At 36.3% G+C, this 18660-nt stretch overlaps 1 protein-coding gene and 1 long non-coding RNA gene across 3 annotated transcripts in view; both read left to right on the top strand.

Annotated features, from left to right (window-relative positions):
* Nucleotides 1–18660, top strand: part of si:dkey-215k6.1 — a 344938-nt gene that overhangs the window by 84049 nt on the left and 242229 nt on the right. For both annotated transcript variants that reach the window (XR_015491055.1, XM_087253349.1), the window contains exon 2: nucleotides 15015–15900. Coding sequence is in view for 1 of the 2 variants with exons in the window: in XM_087253349.1 (XP_087109475.1) it covers nucleotides 15015–15900 (886 nt within the window). In the remaining variant the exon portion in view is untranslated. The remainder of the gene's footprint in view (nucleotides 1–15014; nucleotides 15901–18660) is intronic.
* Nucleotides 7677–12479, top strand: LOC147843918 (uncharacterized). The gene is made up of 4 exons (XR_015491108.1): nucleotides 7677–9247; nucleotides 9413–9980; nucleotides 10484–10819; nucleotides 10875–12479. It is a non-coding gene; the product is annotated as an uncharacterized LOC147843918 (long non-coding RNA).

Here is an 18660-nt window from a genome sequence, read left to right as displayed (position 1 = left end):
CAACCAGTTTAAATGCAGGGGTTTGAATGTGCAGATATTGACTGATTTGACTGATTTCGCTTGTTGCTGAAAGAGCTGAAACATTTAGATCTGTTTCTCTTAAGCTTGACTGTGCAGCCAATCAGCTATTTTATATACAACTTCAAACAACTTATTGTTATTGGTAAAAGTTTATAGTACCGGGTGATTCAAAAAGAATACCACAACTTTAAAAATTGAAAACTCAGCAAAGAAGAAAAGGAGAGCTAAGCTCTTTCTGTTGTCGATTTAAGGAGGTTTTGAAGTTTTGAAAAAACTTAACTTTGATTAATTACTCATTGTTCCATTGTTTCTTTGATTAAATACAGATTTTCAATGTTTTAGTATTCTTTTTTTAACCATCCTGAATTCTGATTAACTCAATTAACTGATTGTATGTTGGCAGTAGGGCTGTACAATATTGGAAAAATCTGACGTTGTGATATTTTGTTATTCTGCAATATATATTGCAATGTGAATACAATTTCCACAGATGCTTGAATAGCTTTATTTGGGCAAAAGAATCATCAATTTAGATTGATTGGGGTGTAAATCATTTAAATCATTGTAAGGATGTAATTATTCTTGCTCAAATTTCATTTTTTTTATGCATGATTCACAATAGAGCAAAGAAAATAAAATAAACAGTGCTATAAAAATAAATTAGAGACAGAATCAAACTTTATTCAGGTACAGATATTATGTTTAATAATATAAAATTTAATAATTTATTTAATAATTAAATGCAAAATTAAACTGAATAGTCTTCATTGCATTATTACAGTCCTTTGGCTTAGTCTCTATTCCAGAGGTTGCCACAGCAGAATGAACTGCCAACTATTCTAGCAAATGTTTTATCCAGTGGATGCCCTTTTAGTCACAACCCAGTTCTGGGAAACACCCATACCAAGGCTCGAAATGGACCTTTTTGCTTGGCGGCACTGGTACTCCTAAATTTGAAAAATTTGTTGCACCAGCCAAAATTTTGTTGCACCAACCAATTATGAGCACAGTTACTACAAGTTTTATTGCATTCGAAATCAACTCTAATCAAAACTAACAAACTTAAAAAATCTGTACACTTTTACTTTTACTGGAGAACTTAACTACTTTCATAGTGGACTTTAACCCCTTTTATCCACTCTACGAACAGTGTAAATGATGGATTATTCAGTTTAATTTAATTAAATTAATCTTTATTTATATAGTACTTTTACAATGTAAATTGTTTCGAAGCAGTGTAACATAGAAGCTCTAGTAAATTGAAACCGTGTTGATCCAGTTTTCAGAGTTGAAGTTCAGTTTAGTTCAGTTCAGTGTGGATTAATTTTCACTGCTGAAAGTCCATATACTGAAGAGCAAATCTATTGATGAGCAGTTCGAGAAGTCACAAACCAAGCAAGCCAATGGCAACATGGGCGATGAACAAACTTCACCAAACTGATGATTAACATTCATCAGATGATCCCTAATCAGATGTGCCATCATTTGTAACTTTATGTGGTTTCTAAAGCAAAATCTGTCAGTGTTATTTTCATTCTCTCGTATCCAGTCCTTTACATTTTCGTAGTTGTAGCTCCCTGTCATCTGAAGCCATAAGGCATTGACTGAGTGATTGACAGCTGATATTAACCAATCCATTCCCATTCAGTTTTAGAGCATGCAGAAGGTCTTGAAGGTGGGGCAGGCATTGCGGGCTTTGTTTACTACAGCAAGTTGACATGCCAACTGTTTTAAATTATTCCTGAGTGCTGTGTGTGGTGTTTCAGGTGCAATGATGCACTCTACGTTAATGTGTCCTAAATACAGGCATGCGGTTAACATTTTGCAATGAAAACCGGCCACACAGCAACAGTTTATTGCAGTCGCACAAATACTCCCAAATATATTTTGAGGTTGCATAGATAAAATTTCAGTCACATATGCGATTGCATGTTTGACCCTGCACACGCACTAATTCACACACACTCATACATTACGGCTAATTTGGTTTATTCAATTCACTTATAGTGTTGTCTCGGACTAAGGGGGAAACTGGAGCACCCAGAGGACACCCAAACAAACATGGGGAGAAAATGCAAACTCCACACAGAAATGTCAACTGACCTGGCCAGGACTCGAACCAGCAATCTTCTTGCTGTGATGCGACAGTGTTTGTCAGCTTATTCTTCATTATAGTTACGAATGTTGTACGTTATTGTATCCAAATGCTTTGCACTCTCTTAAAATGCCTTTAAAACACATGCAAATGATTAAGTTTCACTCTGTTATGGTTATACTTTGCAATGACTAATCTGATGTATTCTCTTGCAGACACACACATTGTGATAACTATGTTGAAATGATACATTGTGCAGCCCTAGTAGGCAGTCAGTTTTTGTTATAAATGTTTGGTTGTATGTATGCGTACTGTCATATCCTCTATCAGCTCCAAAAAAAAAAGAAAAAAGGACATTATATTATAAAACATTATAATATAATAGCATAATGAACTTACCACATATTGTTTTTTGTAGTTAAAGTACCAATCCAGACTAAGCAACGTCAAATATGTCACTCTTCACGGTTACTGATGATTGGGATAAAACCTCGAAACCTGCTGAAAACAGAGGAGATACTGTAGGATTTATTGCGTATCGCTTTATCTGGCTGTAATGAAATTGACGTGAGGTTAAATTGGCAGGAATAAATGGGCAGACATACAATACCCTGATCCCAGGGGAAAGATTTTTGAACTCTTCTTGCTGTATATATACGAGTCGGTAGCTTAAGGTGATGCCGTCTGAATCGCCGCAATGAAATCCTCAGCTTTGTGAGAGATGTTTGACATATGAAAAGTGGCCTGAGAAAGAGGGAGCGAAAGTGAAAGGTTGGAAATGTGTGGAGTGTCGTCAGCCTTGGGACCAGCGGCTGAAACAAATCAGAGCGGAGGTGTTTTGGGCTCAGAATTATGGTCCTCTTTGTAGCCCTGAGAGCACCATAAAGAACGGACTGGTGACACGGAGAGATGCTGTTTTCGGGACGATGCTGCCTCCATCTGCCGAAGCTACGTGCTTTATAGCGTGCAGCCGCCGTATCGCTGCTCCCCAGGGCCGCCACAAAACATTACACTTTTAAAATTCTTTTTTTTTCTCCCTGGTCAGTCCTCTGGGGTTTTTGGGCACTGCGGTTATGTCATGATTGCTGGTGGTGAGACGGAAATGACAGAATGGACTTGAATCTTATGTAATTTTCTTATAAGAGAATGGTTTGGTCTTAACAGAAGTACATCTCAATAGAAAACACATTGAGCTTGTCATCTTTGGGTGTGTGAAATCAAAAAATGATTATTTATGATTTATTTCATAGTGTTTACAATTTACAGTTTTTGTGCAATTTGTCCTTATTTTGAATGTTGTACTATACATACTGTTTGATGTTCGATATATATATATATATATATATATATATATATATATATATATATATATATATATATATATATATATATATATATATGTATATATAAATCCAATCTTTATAATTAAATTTCATTTTATCCACATTTATTTTATTTGTTTTATTTTATTCACATTTATTTAATCAACATCTATTTTTTCCCACATTAATTTAATTTAATTTTATCTTTATCTATTTTATTTTATTCACATTTTATTTTGTCAACATTTATTTTATTAACAGTAATTTTACATTTTTTTATACACATTTGTTTTATTTTATTCACAACTACTTTATTTTATCCATTTTTGCAAATTTTTATGTTAATTTTATCCACATTTATTTAATTTAATTTTATCCACATATATTTTATTTTATCCACATTAATTTTATTTTATTCTTATGTATTTTTATTTTATCCACATTTATTTTTTATTTATTTATTTTATTTTTTTAAATTATTTTACTTTATCCACTTTTATTTTATTTTATTTTATCCACATTTATTTAATTAATGCCACATTTATTTTTGCATTTACTTGTTTTCCAGTTCAATTCTGGGCAAGTTGAAAACTGAGGGACTATTGGAAATTTCATTGTTTACTTGTATTGAAGTCTAGAGATTGTTTTCTGTTTACCATTCATTCATTTAGTTTTTTTCTGTCACCGTGCTCTCTTCTTTTATTTTATCCACATTTATTTATTTATTTATTGCCACATTTATTTTTGCATTTATTTATGTGTTTTCCAGTTCAATTCTGGGCAAGCTGAAAACTGAGGGACTGTATGAAATTTCATTGTTTACTTGTATTGAAGTCTAAAGATTGTTTTCTGTTTATCATTCATTCATTTAGTTTTTCTGTCACCGGTCTCTCTTTTTCCTCAAGATACTGGCTCTACAAGGCCTCACATGTGTTTTGCCTCAGTGTTGATTTGAAATGAATCACTGAAGGTGTATCTCTCTCTCTCTTTCTCTCTGAAGGGATTATTATGTGTTTAAACTCTTGTTGTGAGACGCAGCGCCATACCAAATCTTCATTATATTTTCACACCTTTACTATGCCGCTACCTGAGGAGGGAGAGAGAGAACGAGGGAGATAAAGAAACACAATAAACTCTATTGCAGGCAGCTGCTCGAGTTTCTGTTAGTTTCCATTTTGTCACTGTTTCAAAACATGCAAATGAGACTCTCTGAATCAGCACGAAATACGTTGTATCACCACGGAAAAGACGAGAGAAAACAAACAAGTAATGCAAGAATCGGAGAGAATGAAAAATCGGGATTGCGCATTGCATCATCTCATATTGCCTTATAATGAGTTGAGGTCCAAACTCTTGCTGTGACAAATGTGAGATATTTTGTAGTTCACAGATTTATCAAGTTTTTCTCTGAAGTTACACAAAGCTAAAGAGAGTAATGGGAGATGAAATTGATTATAAGGTAGCACTTAATTTAAATTCATTTGTTACTTTTTCATCCTTTCTCCACTGTATGATTAATTTCAGAGTATGATTAGGGTTGCAACAAATGATAATTTTGAAAGTAATACTCTTTAAAAGGATTAATGGGCTAAGACGCTATTATTCAACCGATACATACTGTACAGGCTTGATTGATTGTACAACTTTTGCAGTTTTGCAGTGTTTAGCTCTCACAGCTGTGTTTTACATTTGGATGAGTAAAATGCAGAGCACAAATTTCACTTATTTACATGTTACTTCCACTTTCTATTTCACATGAAAGCATGCCTAACTTCAGCGCTGTCTGATGGGACATTGTGCATAGACTTTATTTCTGACACTACGAGATCACCAACTTCTCTCCCATGGTGCACGACAAAACTGAAAATTCTTTGCGACTGCCACAAGGGGGAGTATTCCGACAGTCATGTCCAAATGTCATATGCAGTGAAAAGGCGGCCTAATGCCCCATTCACACGCTTCAACGCTGGACTGAAGGCATGTCTGAAGTTGGGGCTGAAGCGATCGTCATTGCAGCGTCAGCCAATGAAGTTCAGTCAGCAATAGGCCACTGTCTAGCTGGTGCATATGCATACAGCGATCTGATTGGCTGACGCTTCCGTCGGGGCTTGAAAAGTTGAGCTAGTCCCAACTTCTGCAGCAAACAACGCCTCTAAAGCGGCGCTGACGGATCCACAATGCAGTTCGGCAACGCCTGACGTCACCCATTTAAAGTGAATGCTGACGCTGACGCCCCGTGTGAATAGGGTGTTAGCCTACCAGTAATTTCACCCCCAAAATGTTTAAAGTATGTTATTTATATAGTTTTCTGTGGAATGTCAGTTTGAAATATCAGTTATCAATTGTCTGCACAAGGAGTCGGACGACAGGGCAGTGCTCCACACTGAAATCTGATCTGATCATCCAGTCTGTCTGGAATGAAATGAAGAAACAGATTAAACTGAGACAAACTAAATCCAAAAGAACTTTGGCAACATCTCTAAGATGCTTAAGAAAGCTACCTGAAAAACAATGGGCAAGTGTTTGAAATGGAAAGTGTGATCAAATGTTGATTTGATTTAGTTAATATAAGTTAAATATTTTTTAAAGCATCCTTGTTTTACAACAATTTTACACAAGTGCCTAAAACTTTTAAAGTACTATAGCTTTACAAATATCTTTTTTGAATTATCTTAGAGATGTTACATGGCATTATGTAAATAACAAAAGATCTTATATAATGATAAAGGAACATGGCATGCTCTATAAGTGACTCTTATGCATGCAGAATTTATTATTATTTTTATTCTTTTGTATTTGCTGCTTTGAGCGATTACATAATTGTGGCATCCATAATCATGATTCCAATTAGAAATTGGACTAATAGTTAAAATATATAGTTACACCTATATAAACAATTGGATTAAATAAGGAAATTAGCTTTTTAGCTTTTGAGAATATATTTTAAATGAATTTTGCATACTGTAAAAACAAGCTGCTATCAACCAGAATTGTCCTGCTACCAGAATAGTGGCAATAGCGTCATTCTGACTGTTCATATGTCTGAAGTAAAGTTTTTGCTGCCAGAAAGAGATGTTTTAGTTTGTAGATAATTGTTAGGAGGCAAAGATCAATGTAGAAATACTCATATGAGTTTTGTCATTTTAACAAATTAAAGATGTTCGAATGAAATATAAACATTTAGAAAAAGTCAGGGTACTATAGTTATATGGTTCTTATTTTAAGAAAGTTATTGAATTACAAAACTCTAAAACTGTCCAAAGGATTGCCTAATTACCAACTGGCTTTTAAACAATTGCATCACTTTTTAATTACAATAATTATAACTACAGCACAATATAATAACTTTTTAATACAAAATAACAAATATAGTGCTTTACAGTTTCAAAGGCTTTCCTGAGTTTGTTGTATTATGCAACATATTATTTACTAGCTGTTTTATTAGCATATTTCTTTAGTTATAACATTGATTTAACGAATAGAAAAGACAAAATGTGTTTTGCTAAGATGAACCATTAGTTTAACCATATTTTCTGATGTTTATTTAGTGCTATAACTAATAAAAAGGTAGAAATATTCAGTTCACTTGTTATCTGAACTGAGACAATTTATTATTTCAATTTGTTTTTAAAATTGGCAGAATTAAAAAGCTAAAATGCTAAAAGTAATTGTTGCTTTTGTTATATTTGCAATATATTGTAAGAAAAGGAATGCAAACAGTGTCAGTTGCTTGTGTCTAAATGTTTTATCTGAACTATAGCACTCCAGGGGTAAACCGTGCTATCTAAATTGATGAGATAAGATCACAGCAAAAAATAAAAGTCAATATTGAATACTACTAATCATTTCATTCTGAGTTCAGATCGCTTTTTTAGTTCTTAGATTATACGAAAGATTTAAGTTGGCTATTGTATTGCAAAAGTCTAACAATTAAAAAAATAAACTGTGAAAATAGCAGTGTAATGTTCGCATTGCATTTGGTCTTTTTGCATTTATTCACATCTAAAATGATGTATGGTATTACATTTATTTAATCTTCTTAAGCTGGTTTCATGCTGCAAATGTGGCATATGCATGTGTGCGCTTGTCTGTTACAGAGCATCATTTCTCTCATTCTGGCTCTAACAGTACAGATCTAAAATTATAACAGGAAAGAACTGTAAATTTAGGGTCTGATTCACTGAAGCATTTGGCATGCTCATTCTGTTTGGCAGACTGTCGTGCATTTGATTGGCAGAGCGATCTGATAAAGTCCATCACAGACTTTGCGAAAAATATGAACATGTGCTGAGGGATTTTACAATGATAGAGGTAGCCTTAGAGAAAGGTGAAGAATTGACTTTATGCTTCAATTAATCATGAGTGAACACAGATGTGTTAGAGCTTCCGTCAGTGGTGTAAATACCTTTTCTGACAAAATGTCATTTGCTCCAATCAAGTTGCATGACTGAAACGCAACTTCTGGAATGATTTCATTTAGCTGGGAATTAAAATGATTGCAATGTTAGCAGTATACTTAAAACTGGCATTTCCTGAATTCTTTTTGTGTGACAGGTAACATTTAATTTAAATAGCTTTTTCTTTTTTTTCTTTTTACTTTTTAAGACACACAGTAGGGTTTGATGCACCTTGTATTGCTAGATGAATGTTTATTGCATTGTTATTAGGGCTGCACGATAATGGAAATCTAACATAGCAATATTCTTTTATTCTGTGATGCATATTGCATTATGAATACAATTTCATCAGTTGACTTGAATAACTGTTTGGAACAAAATACATAATTTATTATTGATTAGGAGGATTTTGTAGGGGAGTGCATCTGCATAAAATATCATAAGCAATCTTCAAGCATAGATAAACTTAATAAAGAAAAAGATTCAAATAAAATAAGCAGGATTTTATTGTTTTCTGTTGAGTCTAACTGTATTTAGCTTACAATAATTGAATAATTAAATATGAAATAATATTCCATAGTCTTCGTTGTGTAAACAATTCAATAAAATTAATCGTTAATAATTTTTCAAAGTTACAAATGATACAGTTTCTTATGTCTTTAAAATCCTCATACAGTTACAGGCCTCAAAAAAACACTTGCGAAGTGATTAAGTAGATATTAAATAAAATCCAGATTCAACATTGCAAATGTTTTACTATTGCGAATGACCACATTGAGATATTGATGCTAAAACAGTATATTGTGCAGCCCTAATTGTTATAGTGTCATATTTATTAGCATGATTGCAGTTGTTATTGCCATTAGTTGGCAATGTCACCGTGTAAAGAAAAACATGCGTGTACAATCCTGTAGTCCACTATTGATTTGGTTGTCACTTACTTGAACATGACTAGTGATTGAACATGTAATATGCATGTCCAACGCATCACCATTTCAAAAGAATTCAACACATGCTTATTGTGAATACGTACCCCCGTCTACATTTCCAGAGAATGCAAATTATGGAGCAAGAGCTATGTATGGCTGCATTTAGTCATTAAAACTAACACTGTGCGCTACTTTTTTTGCACTATCAACTGACTGCTTACCTCTGTGTGGATGACTTTTCCTACTGTTACCAGTTTGACTTAAGAAGTAAAGCTAAGTTGATTGTGATGACAGGGTTTGAGTCTGGCGAAAAAGAAAAAAAATTAAACAATAGGGTGAGAACATGGTAAGATCTGAAAACGTGGTAAAAATCAGGTGGCCGAGTGGATTCCTTTTGAAAATACTGTCAGTTGGGTTTAGTTAAGGGGGTGATCAGGTCAATTGGTGCTTTTGAAAACACTGTTGGTTGGGTTTAGGGAAGGGGTGATCAAGTCAATCTGTGCTTTTAAAAACACTGTCGGTTGTGTTTAGGGAAGGAGGTGATCCGGTCAATCTGCGCTTTTGAAAACACTGTCGGTTGGGTTTAGGGAAGGAGGTGATCCGGTCAATCTGCGCTTTTGAAAACACTGTTGGTTGGGTTTAGGGAAGGGGTGATCAAGTCAATCTGTGCTTTTAAAAACGCTGTCGGTTGGGTTTAGGGAAGGAGGTGATCCGGTCAATCTGCGCTTTTGAAAACACCGTCTACTGGGTTTAGGGAAGGGGTGATCGGGTCAATTGGTGCTTTTGAAAACACTGTCGGTTGGGTTTAGGGAAGGAGGTGATCCGGTCGATCTGCGCTTTTGAAAACACTTTCAGTTGGGTTTAGGGAAGAAGGTGATTAGGTCAATCTGTGCTTTTGAAAACACTGTCAGTTGGGTTTAGGGAAGGGGGTGATCGGGTCAATTGCTGCTTTTGAAAACACTGCCGGTTGGGTTTAGGGAAGGGGGTGATCGGGTCAATCTGTGCTTTTGAAAACACTGTCGGTTGGGTTTAGGGAAGGAGGTGATCAGGTCAATCTGTGCTTTTGAAAACACTGTCGGTTGGGTTTAGGGAAGGAGGTGATCCGGTCAATCTGCGCTTTTGAAAACACCGTCTACTGGGTTTAGGGAAGGGGTGATCGGGTCAATTGGTGCTTTTGAAAACACTGTCGGTTGGGTTTAGGGAAGGAGGTGATCCGGTCGATCTGCGCTTTTGAAAACACTTTCAGTTGGGTTTAGGGAAGAAGGTGATTAGGTCAATCTGTGCTTTTGAAAACACTGTCAGTTGGGTTTAGGGAAGGGGGTGATCGGGTCAATTGCTGCTTTTGAAAACACTGCCGGTTGGGTTTAGGGAAGGGGGTGATCGGGTCAATCTGTGCTTTTGAAAACACTGTCGGTTGGGTTTAGGGAAGGAGGTGATCAGGTCAATCTGTGCTTTTGAAAACACTGTCGGTTGGGTTTAGGGAAGGAGGTGATCCGGTCAATCTGCGCTTTTGAAAACACTGCCGGTTGGGTTTAGGGAAGGAGGTGATCCGGTCAATCTGCGCTTTTGAAAACACTGTCTACTGGGTTTAGGGAAGGGGTGATCGGGTCAATTGGTGCTTTTGAAAACACTGTCGGTTGGGTTTAGGGAAGGAGGTGATCCGGTCGATCTGCGCTTTTGAAAACACTTTCAGTTGGGTTTAGGGAAGAAGGTGATTAGGTCAATCTGTGCTTTTGAAAACACTGTCAGTTGGGTTTAGGGAAGGGGGTGATCAGGTCAATCTGCGCTTTTGAAAACACTTTCAGTTGGGTTTAGGGAAGGAGGTGATCCGGTCAATCTGCGCTTTTGAAAACACTTTCAGTTGGGTTTAGGGAAGGGGGTGATCAGGTCAATCTGTGCTTTTGAAAACACTGTCAGTTGGGTTTAGGGAAGGGGGTGATCGGGTCAATTGCTGCTTTTGAAAACACTGCTGGTTGGGTTTAGGGAAGGGGGTGATCGGGTCAATCTGTGCTTTTGAAAACACTGCCGGTTGGGTTTAGGGAAGGAGGTGATCAGGTCAGTCTGTGCTTTTGAAAACACTGTCGGTTGGGTTTAGGGAAGGGGTGATCAGGTCAATGTGTGCTTTTGAAAAAACTGTCAGTTGGGTTTGAGAAAAGGGGTGTGTCAGCTGGTCAGTCAGTCTCCTGAAATGTAGATGGGGGAATGTAACCATATTGAACCTGGGTTTAAAAAAAAAAACTTTTTTTTTGTATTTTACCAATAGCAAACTTCCCAAATTGACATTTTAATACCCAATCTACTAATGCCTTTTAAATGAATAGCTAAAAAATATAACATTTTCTGCTTTTAGGTTAAAAACTGTCATATAAATGACCTCTTACTTTGGGTTATTTTGTGGTTCTCTTTGTTGTTGGTAGTGTAATATAAAAGTACAAAAAAGTAGTATAAACTTTCTAATCTTGTATCTCCTTGGTCATAATTGCTAGCACTTTGGCACTTGAGTTTCCCAAATGACCATTTACTTTGACATTACACCATTTAATAAAATTTTACTTCAGTTTATTGCCAGATTTCTGGCTACTACGTTTACAGTAGTATGGTAGCAATGGCAGCATACCACCATGTTAGTTAAGTAAAGTTGTGGTTTTGCTGTTGAACTGTCATATACTGTAGGATTTATTGCACCTCATGTTGTTAGATGAATGTTTATTGCATTGTTTTAGTGTCATATTTATTATTATGATAATGATTGCTTTTGCCATGCTTCACAAAAACACATTTTTGTTGTTACAGTGTAACCAATAACAGTGTAACCAATAACAGTATAATTTTAAAAAAACTGCAGTTTAGGACCTAGATCCCTAAATGACTGTGATTTATCATGCAGCTTTCTTATTAATTTAACATTACACCATTTAATGACATTTTCCTTTAATTTTCTCATGGTGTTCCAAATTCTGGCTGCTACGATTATGATTATCTTCTTGGTCATAAATGGTATAGCATAGCACCATGTTATTTGAGTAAAATTGTGGTTTTGCTGTTGAACAGTTGTCTGATCCAGCACTTATTCAGGGATGGACTTTTACTGAGGTCACAGTCCTGCTTTAGTGCTATTCTACCCTTGAGCAAGGCATTTAGCCCTGAGTGGCTCCTTTGGGACCTTTTGTGTTGGATAAAAATGTCTGCTAAATGACAGATTTCAATTTCAGTGATGACTTGTTGACTTTTTGGGTCATGTTTTGAGGGGAGTTCAAATAAGTCGTCCCAGAGCACACAAAAATAAGCCTTTCCCACGATGGTTGTTACAGTCTGACACTCGAAAAAACAGCCTCACAAAGCCTCTAAAGTATAGCCTGTCCAATAGAGGTGGAGGCAGTTGTGTAAATGTGAGCCAGAGGGCTACAAATGACTCCTGTTCCTCCACTGGTAGAGCATGGTGTTAGCTGTGCCAAGGTCATGGGTTCCATATAACGTTGAAACGAAAGCAATGCAAGTCACTTTGGAGTAAAGTAGGTTTATGGTTATGAACAATTGAACACTATGTTATGTCACAATTCATGTTGTGTTATCAGATAATTGTGATTAAGGTGATTGGCTGAAGAAGTTCTGTAAAATATTTCACAGTATAAAGTCTTGTATTTGTTTTGTACCCTGTTATATCTGGGTGGTCCTGCACCAACAAATAGTAGCTTGTGAGATATATTTAGTATGCAAAATAAATAAATAAAATGAAAATGAGAACATTTATTATTCAAAAAAGCATTTAGTTGAAAAGTGAAAGTGAAGACTTTTAATTGTTCTAAACAAATTGAAAAAGCATAATTTTTCCCTCTTAATATTATAAGGGCCTGGTATATTTCAAACAAAATTGCAGAAATATTTAAAAATCGAACAAAAAAGTTTGTTTTGAGTTCAATTTAGCAGTTTAAAATGCCTCACCAAAACAAACTTATTGGGAGATCCTATTTTGACTCCTACATGCCTTCGAGCTACTATTGGTTTGTGATGATTATGAATATGGTGGGTGTGTTCTGGAACTCGGGCATCTTTGAAGTGCAGTGGTGCTTCTTGTTTGATGTGCAACAGGCTAGAGAAATCCATTTGTCAGTTGTTTACAAAACATTTTTTCTTACAGCACTATTATTGAGTTTAAGGGGTACGCAAGCAGCATGAAACATTTACAATTCTACCTACAGCAGAGCAGGGGTGTTGGAGATAGGGCTGCGTGATATTGGAAAAAAAACGAACATTGCGATATTTGGATTTTTTGTGATTTCTTTCTGCAATATTTCATGAGATAACTAATAAATCCTTGTGCCCAAACACTTTAAACTAGCTTTAATGCCTTTAAAAACAAGCAATTGATAAATGTTTACTTTATTATGGATAAACTAAAATGACTTCACAAAAATTCTCATGTTTTCTGAAATGTTGTACCTGGTCAGTTATAATCCTGACTTCATTTTGCATGTCCTGCTATGTGACTATTACATTTTGACACATTGTGATATCGACGCTAAAACGATATATTGTGCAGCCCTTGTAGGGCTGTAGGATATTGGAAAAATTTGACACAAGCTAGGTTTCCATCCAAAGATGTTAATTAAATTTATTCGCAAATCTGGAATATCTCATAAAAGATGTGTGAATATTAGATTCCATCCAACGAGTTAAAAAGATCAAAAATGGTCCCTTTCTGATTTAATGGTGCCAATTGTTAAGAGCAAAAATGGAATTTATTGAGGTAGGAAAATCTGTAAATCTTTTCCTTATTTTTAAAATGACTTCGCTTCAGAAGACAATGCCAACACGCAACGAACACATGGTGGCGTGAGACGTGTAGCACAGACACTCTTGACAGTTCTGGAGGTCATTAATAATATAATAACACTAATACTGAAATGGTTAAGGCATGACTATTGTGTATACACACATTGCAATGTCGCTGCACAAACGATATATTGTTTATCCCTAGTTTGCGGTCACTCAGCCATTTCAAACTTCATTTTACCTTCAAACATTCATTGATTCATTCATTGATTCATTTTCTTTCTAGTTTTCTTGTCAATAGGACCATTTTCAACTTGGATAAAAATGGTTTCTTGGTTTAGTTTGTTTTCAAACAAATGTTGCCATGGTGCAGCCTTAGTTGGAGTGTTCGAAACAGTAAACTGTCATTCAGTCTTTTCAAATATCTTTTTCAAACAATGAAAAAAATGTTGCTTGAAGCATACTGAACCTTGAAGGCAACGGGACCATTTTAAACTTAAAATAAAATCGGTTTCATGTGCATTCAATCAGCAAATTAAAACATTTTTTGAACATAATGTAACACTAAATACTAGGGTTGCACGGTTTACCGTTGCTATGGTAGTATCATGATACTATGGCTCCAAAATAATGCCACTTTAGTTTGTAAATGGTAGTATTATGTAAATGGTTTATCTTCAATAGATAATTTGGAAAAGTCACTAAAATGCTCATATGTTTGTGCAGCAATAGACCATGTTATTTGAATAGTCTGTGGAGCCCTTTAAGGTTGCAAAACTGTAGAATTCCTGCCTTTTATTGTAGCCTATTACATGTTTTCTAACACTTCAGTTCGAATGATCGGTTCATTTCTGTTCCTGTTATTATGATTTAATAGCTACAACAACCGTGACAATCTCTTAAAAAGAACGACTTACAACAGGTGAAGTGGCGTGCAAATAATACTTTTTGGGCTTATGGAGTTATGAATTAAATTCAAGTAGGCTTATTATAACCTAAAATATAGTATTTCTGACAGTTTGTCTTTATAATTTGAGTTATGAATTACAGTATCGCAATACTACATGTTATTGAGATATTTTAGCTGGTATAGTTTCGTAAGATAAATTATTGGTATCGCGACAACACTACTAAATACTAAGAGATTTGATTTGAAAACATAACCAAAACCCAACTGTTGAATAGTAGTGTATATTTAATACATTAGTCTGTTTTAATCTTCTCCATTATTCAATCTGTTGCACTCCAAACATTTTCTTTTTACACACACTTATGCAGTTATCTCTTCAAATGCCTCTGGCCTTAATTTCATTTGTTCCTCTGTAAATAAACGCTCTCATTGAATGAGATAAAACAACAACCAGGGGAAATTTTAAATTATGACCGAAAGCAATTTTGTCTTGTAATTACATCCAAGGTGTCTCAGAAATGAAATAAACACACTGATAAATCTCTTTCTCTTTGTCTCTCTCTGCAGTGTGTGAGAGCAGGGGCGGAGGTAGCGATCCCGTGCCCAGGTTCTCTTCATCCTTGCCAACGTACCTCCCTGTGTCCTGCCAACTGCAGGGTGCAGAGTCATCCTTCTTTCTCCGGGAGGCCACACAGGAAGTGATGCGTAATGGGAGCTTGCAGACACGCAGTGAGCCCCTGTTTCTCCACTTACCAGATGCTGGTCCAGCTTCCATCTTATCGGTTAACTGTAGCTACGGAAACCTCACCGCAGAGTCGCCAGTACCACCAGAACTCCTCCAAGGGGCGCTGCCACGGTCCTTCCACACCTCGACACACCTCACGCTTGGCTGGAAGGTGAGAGCGCACCTGGTGAGCCGGAGAATAGGAGTCGAACGCTCTCAAATCCAGGTGTTGTTTTACCTGGCGGGCCGCAGGTGGGAGGATATGGACCCTCCCACTGAACTGCTCCCGTGTATTCATGTTGTGGGGATTCGTGATCCGGGTGAAGGTTCCATATCCACTGCTTGCCGACTAGAGGGAAACCTGGGAATCTGCGTAGCCCAACTTAACATCCCAACAAGTTGGTTCAATGCTCCTCCACCACGTAGACGCGGACAGGAGCCTACTCCCATCACGGTGGAGTTGCATTACTCCATCTCTCCTCCAGAGGCCCTCCGGAAGGAGTGTGTTGCAGGGAGGGTACAAGGAAAGACTGTCGGGCAGGAAGGGGATATGCAAAGGATTGGGACAGTGACTCTAAGCGCTGGGGACAACAAAGCACCCAGAACCCGACTTAGACTGGATGGAGATGTGGAGATTCTGGCGCCCCCCAGCCCAGTGAAACAGGGACAGACTGTGGGATTTCAAGTACTAATGAATCCTGCTGCCACCACCGAACAGTTCACACTCAGGTAGGATGAAATTCATACACACACCTGTGAAGAGGTTGAATGCCATATGCTTGAGTATAGCTTTCTGCAGGGGTGTAAAAATCCAAAGATGTACCAAAGATGTTATTGAAACCCAAATTAGGTAAAAGAGGTACTAACCCAAACATTGGGTTAAATTTGGTTGTATTAATTTAAGAAAAAAAGTTGGTCACAGTTAATCCCTATTACACCTTAATTGGGTTAAAACTATCTGGCGTTTTTTAGACTGTGATTTCCATTGGATACACCAAATTTACTGTGGTGTAGGGCTACTTCTATTTACTGGTCTTGCATTTGTCTTTTATTAGTAGGTTGGCTAGTTAATGTTGACTTTTATCTTGTGTAAATATATCACACATACTTTATCGCAATACTTACAATTGTTACACATTCAAAAAAGCTTTATGAGAGGATTTCCAACTACGAAATGAGATTCTCTTTGGTGTGCTTTCAAATGAAAGCTTGCTGCATATTTAGGTCTGTCGTGTTGTGTTAAGGTTTGGGGATAGATTTAAGAAATCTAAAAATATTTATTGTTTATCAAAAATGTTTTAAGTAATTACAATTATTGAATTATTTACATATATTTTCATGATAATAGTGCATACTTCTGTTTCTTATAACATACAAATGGTATGTCTATATATAAATTATATAATCAGACTTTAAAGTCCAGGTTCAGTATGCTCAGTTGGTGATAAATTCTGACAAAAATCAGCAGAAGGTAATGCACTAATCCAACCAACATAGGCTCATTCTGAAAATGTACCCCCATATCCATTTCTAGAGATCACGAATTATAGAAGTGCGTATGGCTGCATTTTATCTTTAAAACGAACACTGTGGGGCGGTATGATGCCATTCCTTTTTACGCTTACTAGCTGACTCCTTACCTCTGTATGGATGGCTTTCCTTCTGTTATAGGTTTGCCCATGGCTCGCTGCATACGTTGATGTACTCAGAGTTGACCACAATGATGGGGTTCGAGTGCAATGATGAACAGATCACGACATAACAAAAGCCAAAAAATAAAATAATTAAGTAAATAACAGGGTGAGAATGGTAAAAAATCAGGCGGCTGCAAGGGCTTTTCTTTTTCTGGATTTCTTTTTAAAACACTGTCTGTTAGGCTTAGGGAAGTGGGTGGGCGGGTCAATCGGTGCTTTTGAAAACACTATCGGTTGGGTTTAGGCAAGGAGGAGGGTAGATTCAGTCGACAGCAACCTAGAGAAGACAGGTGCAACTGGCATTTGCAAGAGAAATTTGACATCTCAAAAAACGTACAAAGCGGCCTCTGGTGGAACAAAAACTGCAAACAAACTTACTTCCTGGGATGCATTTGATGCTCTCCAGAAATGTATATAGTGGTACATTTTCAGAATTTGCCTGGGTTGAATCCAACAAAACCATGAAAATTTCTGTCGCCATCTGCATTGTAAGTTGTATATAGCTATTGTAGGCTTGGAGTGTACAATTGTCAGTTTTAACAATGGTATGTTTGAGTATTTCAGGGGTTTTTTTTGGTGATGAAAGTTAAGCAGTATTTGGCTGAGTATATTTTTGTAATGGAACCTTGCCTGGATTAAATAAGGTTGACACTAAATCCACTAAATTGGGTAAATGATTAGTTCAAAAACAGATTATTTAGTTAACAGAAAAACAGACATATTGGGTTTGAAATGCAACTCACTCAGTGTTACCTTTTTTAAACTGTTGTGTAAAATTAGTATTTGAAATCCAACTTTTGCTGATTTTCCAAAACAACACATTTGCTTGGGGATATTACTACCATATCAAATAAATAAGGCTATTCTTTGCTTTTATAACCATTCTGCCAGCATTCAAAGTCAGTGCTTTTGTCTTTTTTTACTGATTGACTGATTAAATCAATAATGTCAGCTCACACATCTTTAAAACCACAATTCATAAATATTACACATTCCTAAAATTGTCTGCTACAAAGTAAAAATAAAATCTACTATTATCACTATATTTTGTGTCCCTACTGAGTTCAATTTCAGACATCTGGCATTTCTGCCAAGTCTAGCAGTGTGCTGATGGAGTGTGTGTGTATTTGTGTGGTTGTGTGTAGAGTGTGTCCATGTAGCTGAGACAATGTGGGTGAGAAATGAAAGTATTCTGGGCTCCATTGCAGATTCATGTTGATCGCATTGTCATAAATGGTTTCTGTTAGCCGCTGGATTAGTTTCAGGCTGGTTTGCAAGAATTGTGGCACTCTAAATCAGGGCTGTCCTGTCCTGTTCCTGGAGGGCCACGGTCCTGCAGAGTTCAGCTCCAGCACACCTGCCTGGAAGTTTCTAATAATCTTCAAGAGCTTGATTAGCCGGTTCAGGTGTTTAATTAGAGCTGGAGCCGAACTCTGCAGGATATCGGTCCTTCAGGAGCAAGAGTGGACACCTCTGCTATAATGAACTTGAATCTTATGAATCTAAGCTCACTTACAACACAATCGTGATTTGTGAATAAAAGGGTTTCATTTCCACTGTTTTATTTCCATTTTTTTTTATTATTCATTTTATTTATTATTATTATATGTTTTATTTTATTATTAATTTAATGTAATTATTTAATTTTTTTTTTTTATGGTTGCAAATAGAGCTACATGATTACATGATTTCAATATTGTATTCGGGGCCTTAAGGATCAATATCAACTGATTGGTATTCACTCCACCAAATGTGATACTTTATTAAGCAGGTGATATAACAACCACTTTTTTAC

This window comes from Danio rerio, chromosome 5 (assembly GCF_052040795.2).
Source record: "Danio rerio strain M-AB ecotype USA chromosome 5, GRCz13ab, whole genome shotgun sequence".
NCBI classification, from domain to species: Eukaryota; Metazoa; Chordata; class Actinopteri; order Cypriniformes; family Danionidae; genus Danio; species Danio rerio.
This window is presented reverse-complemented; position numbering and strand designations above follow the sequence as displayed.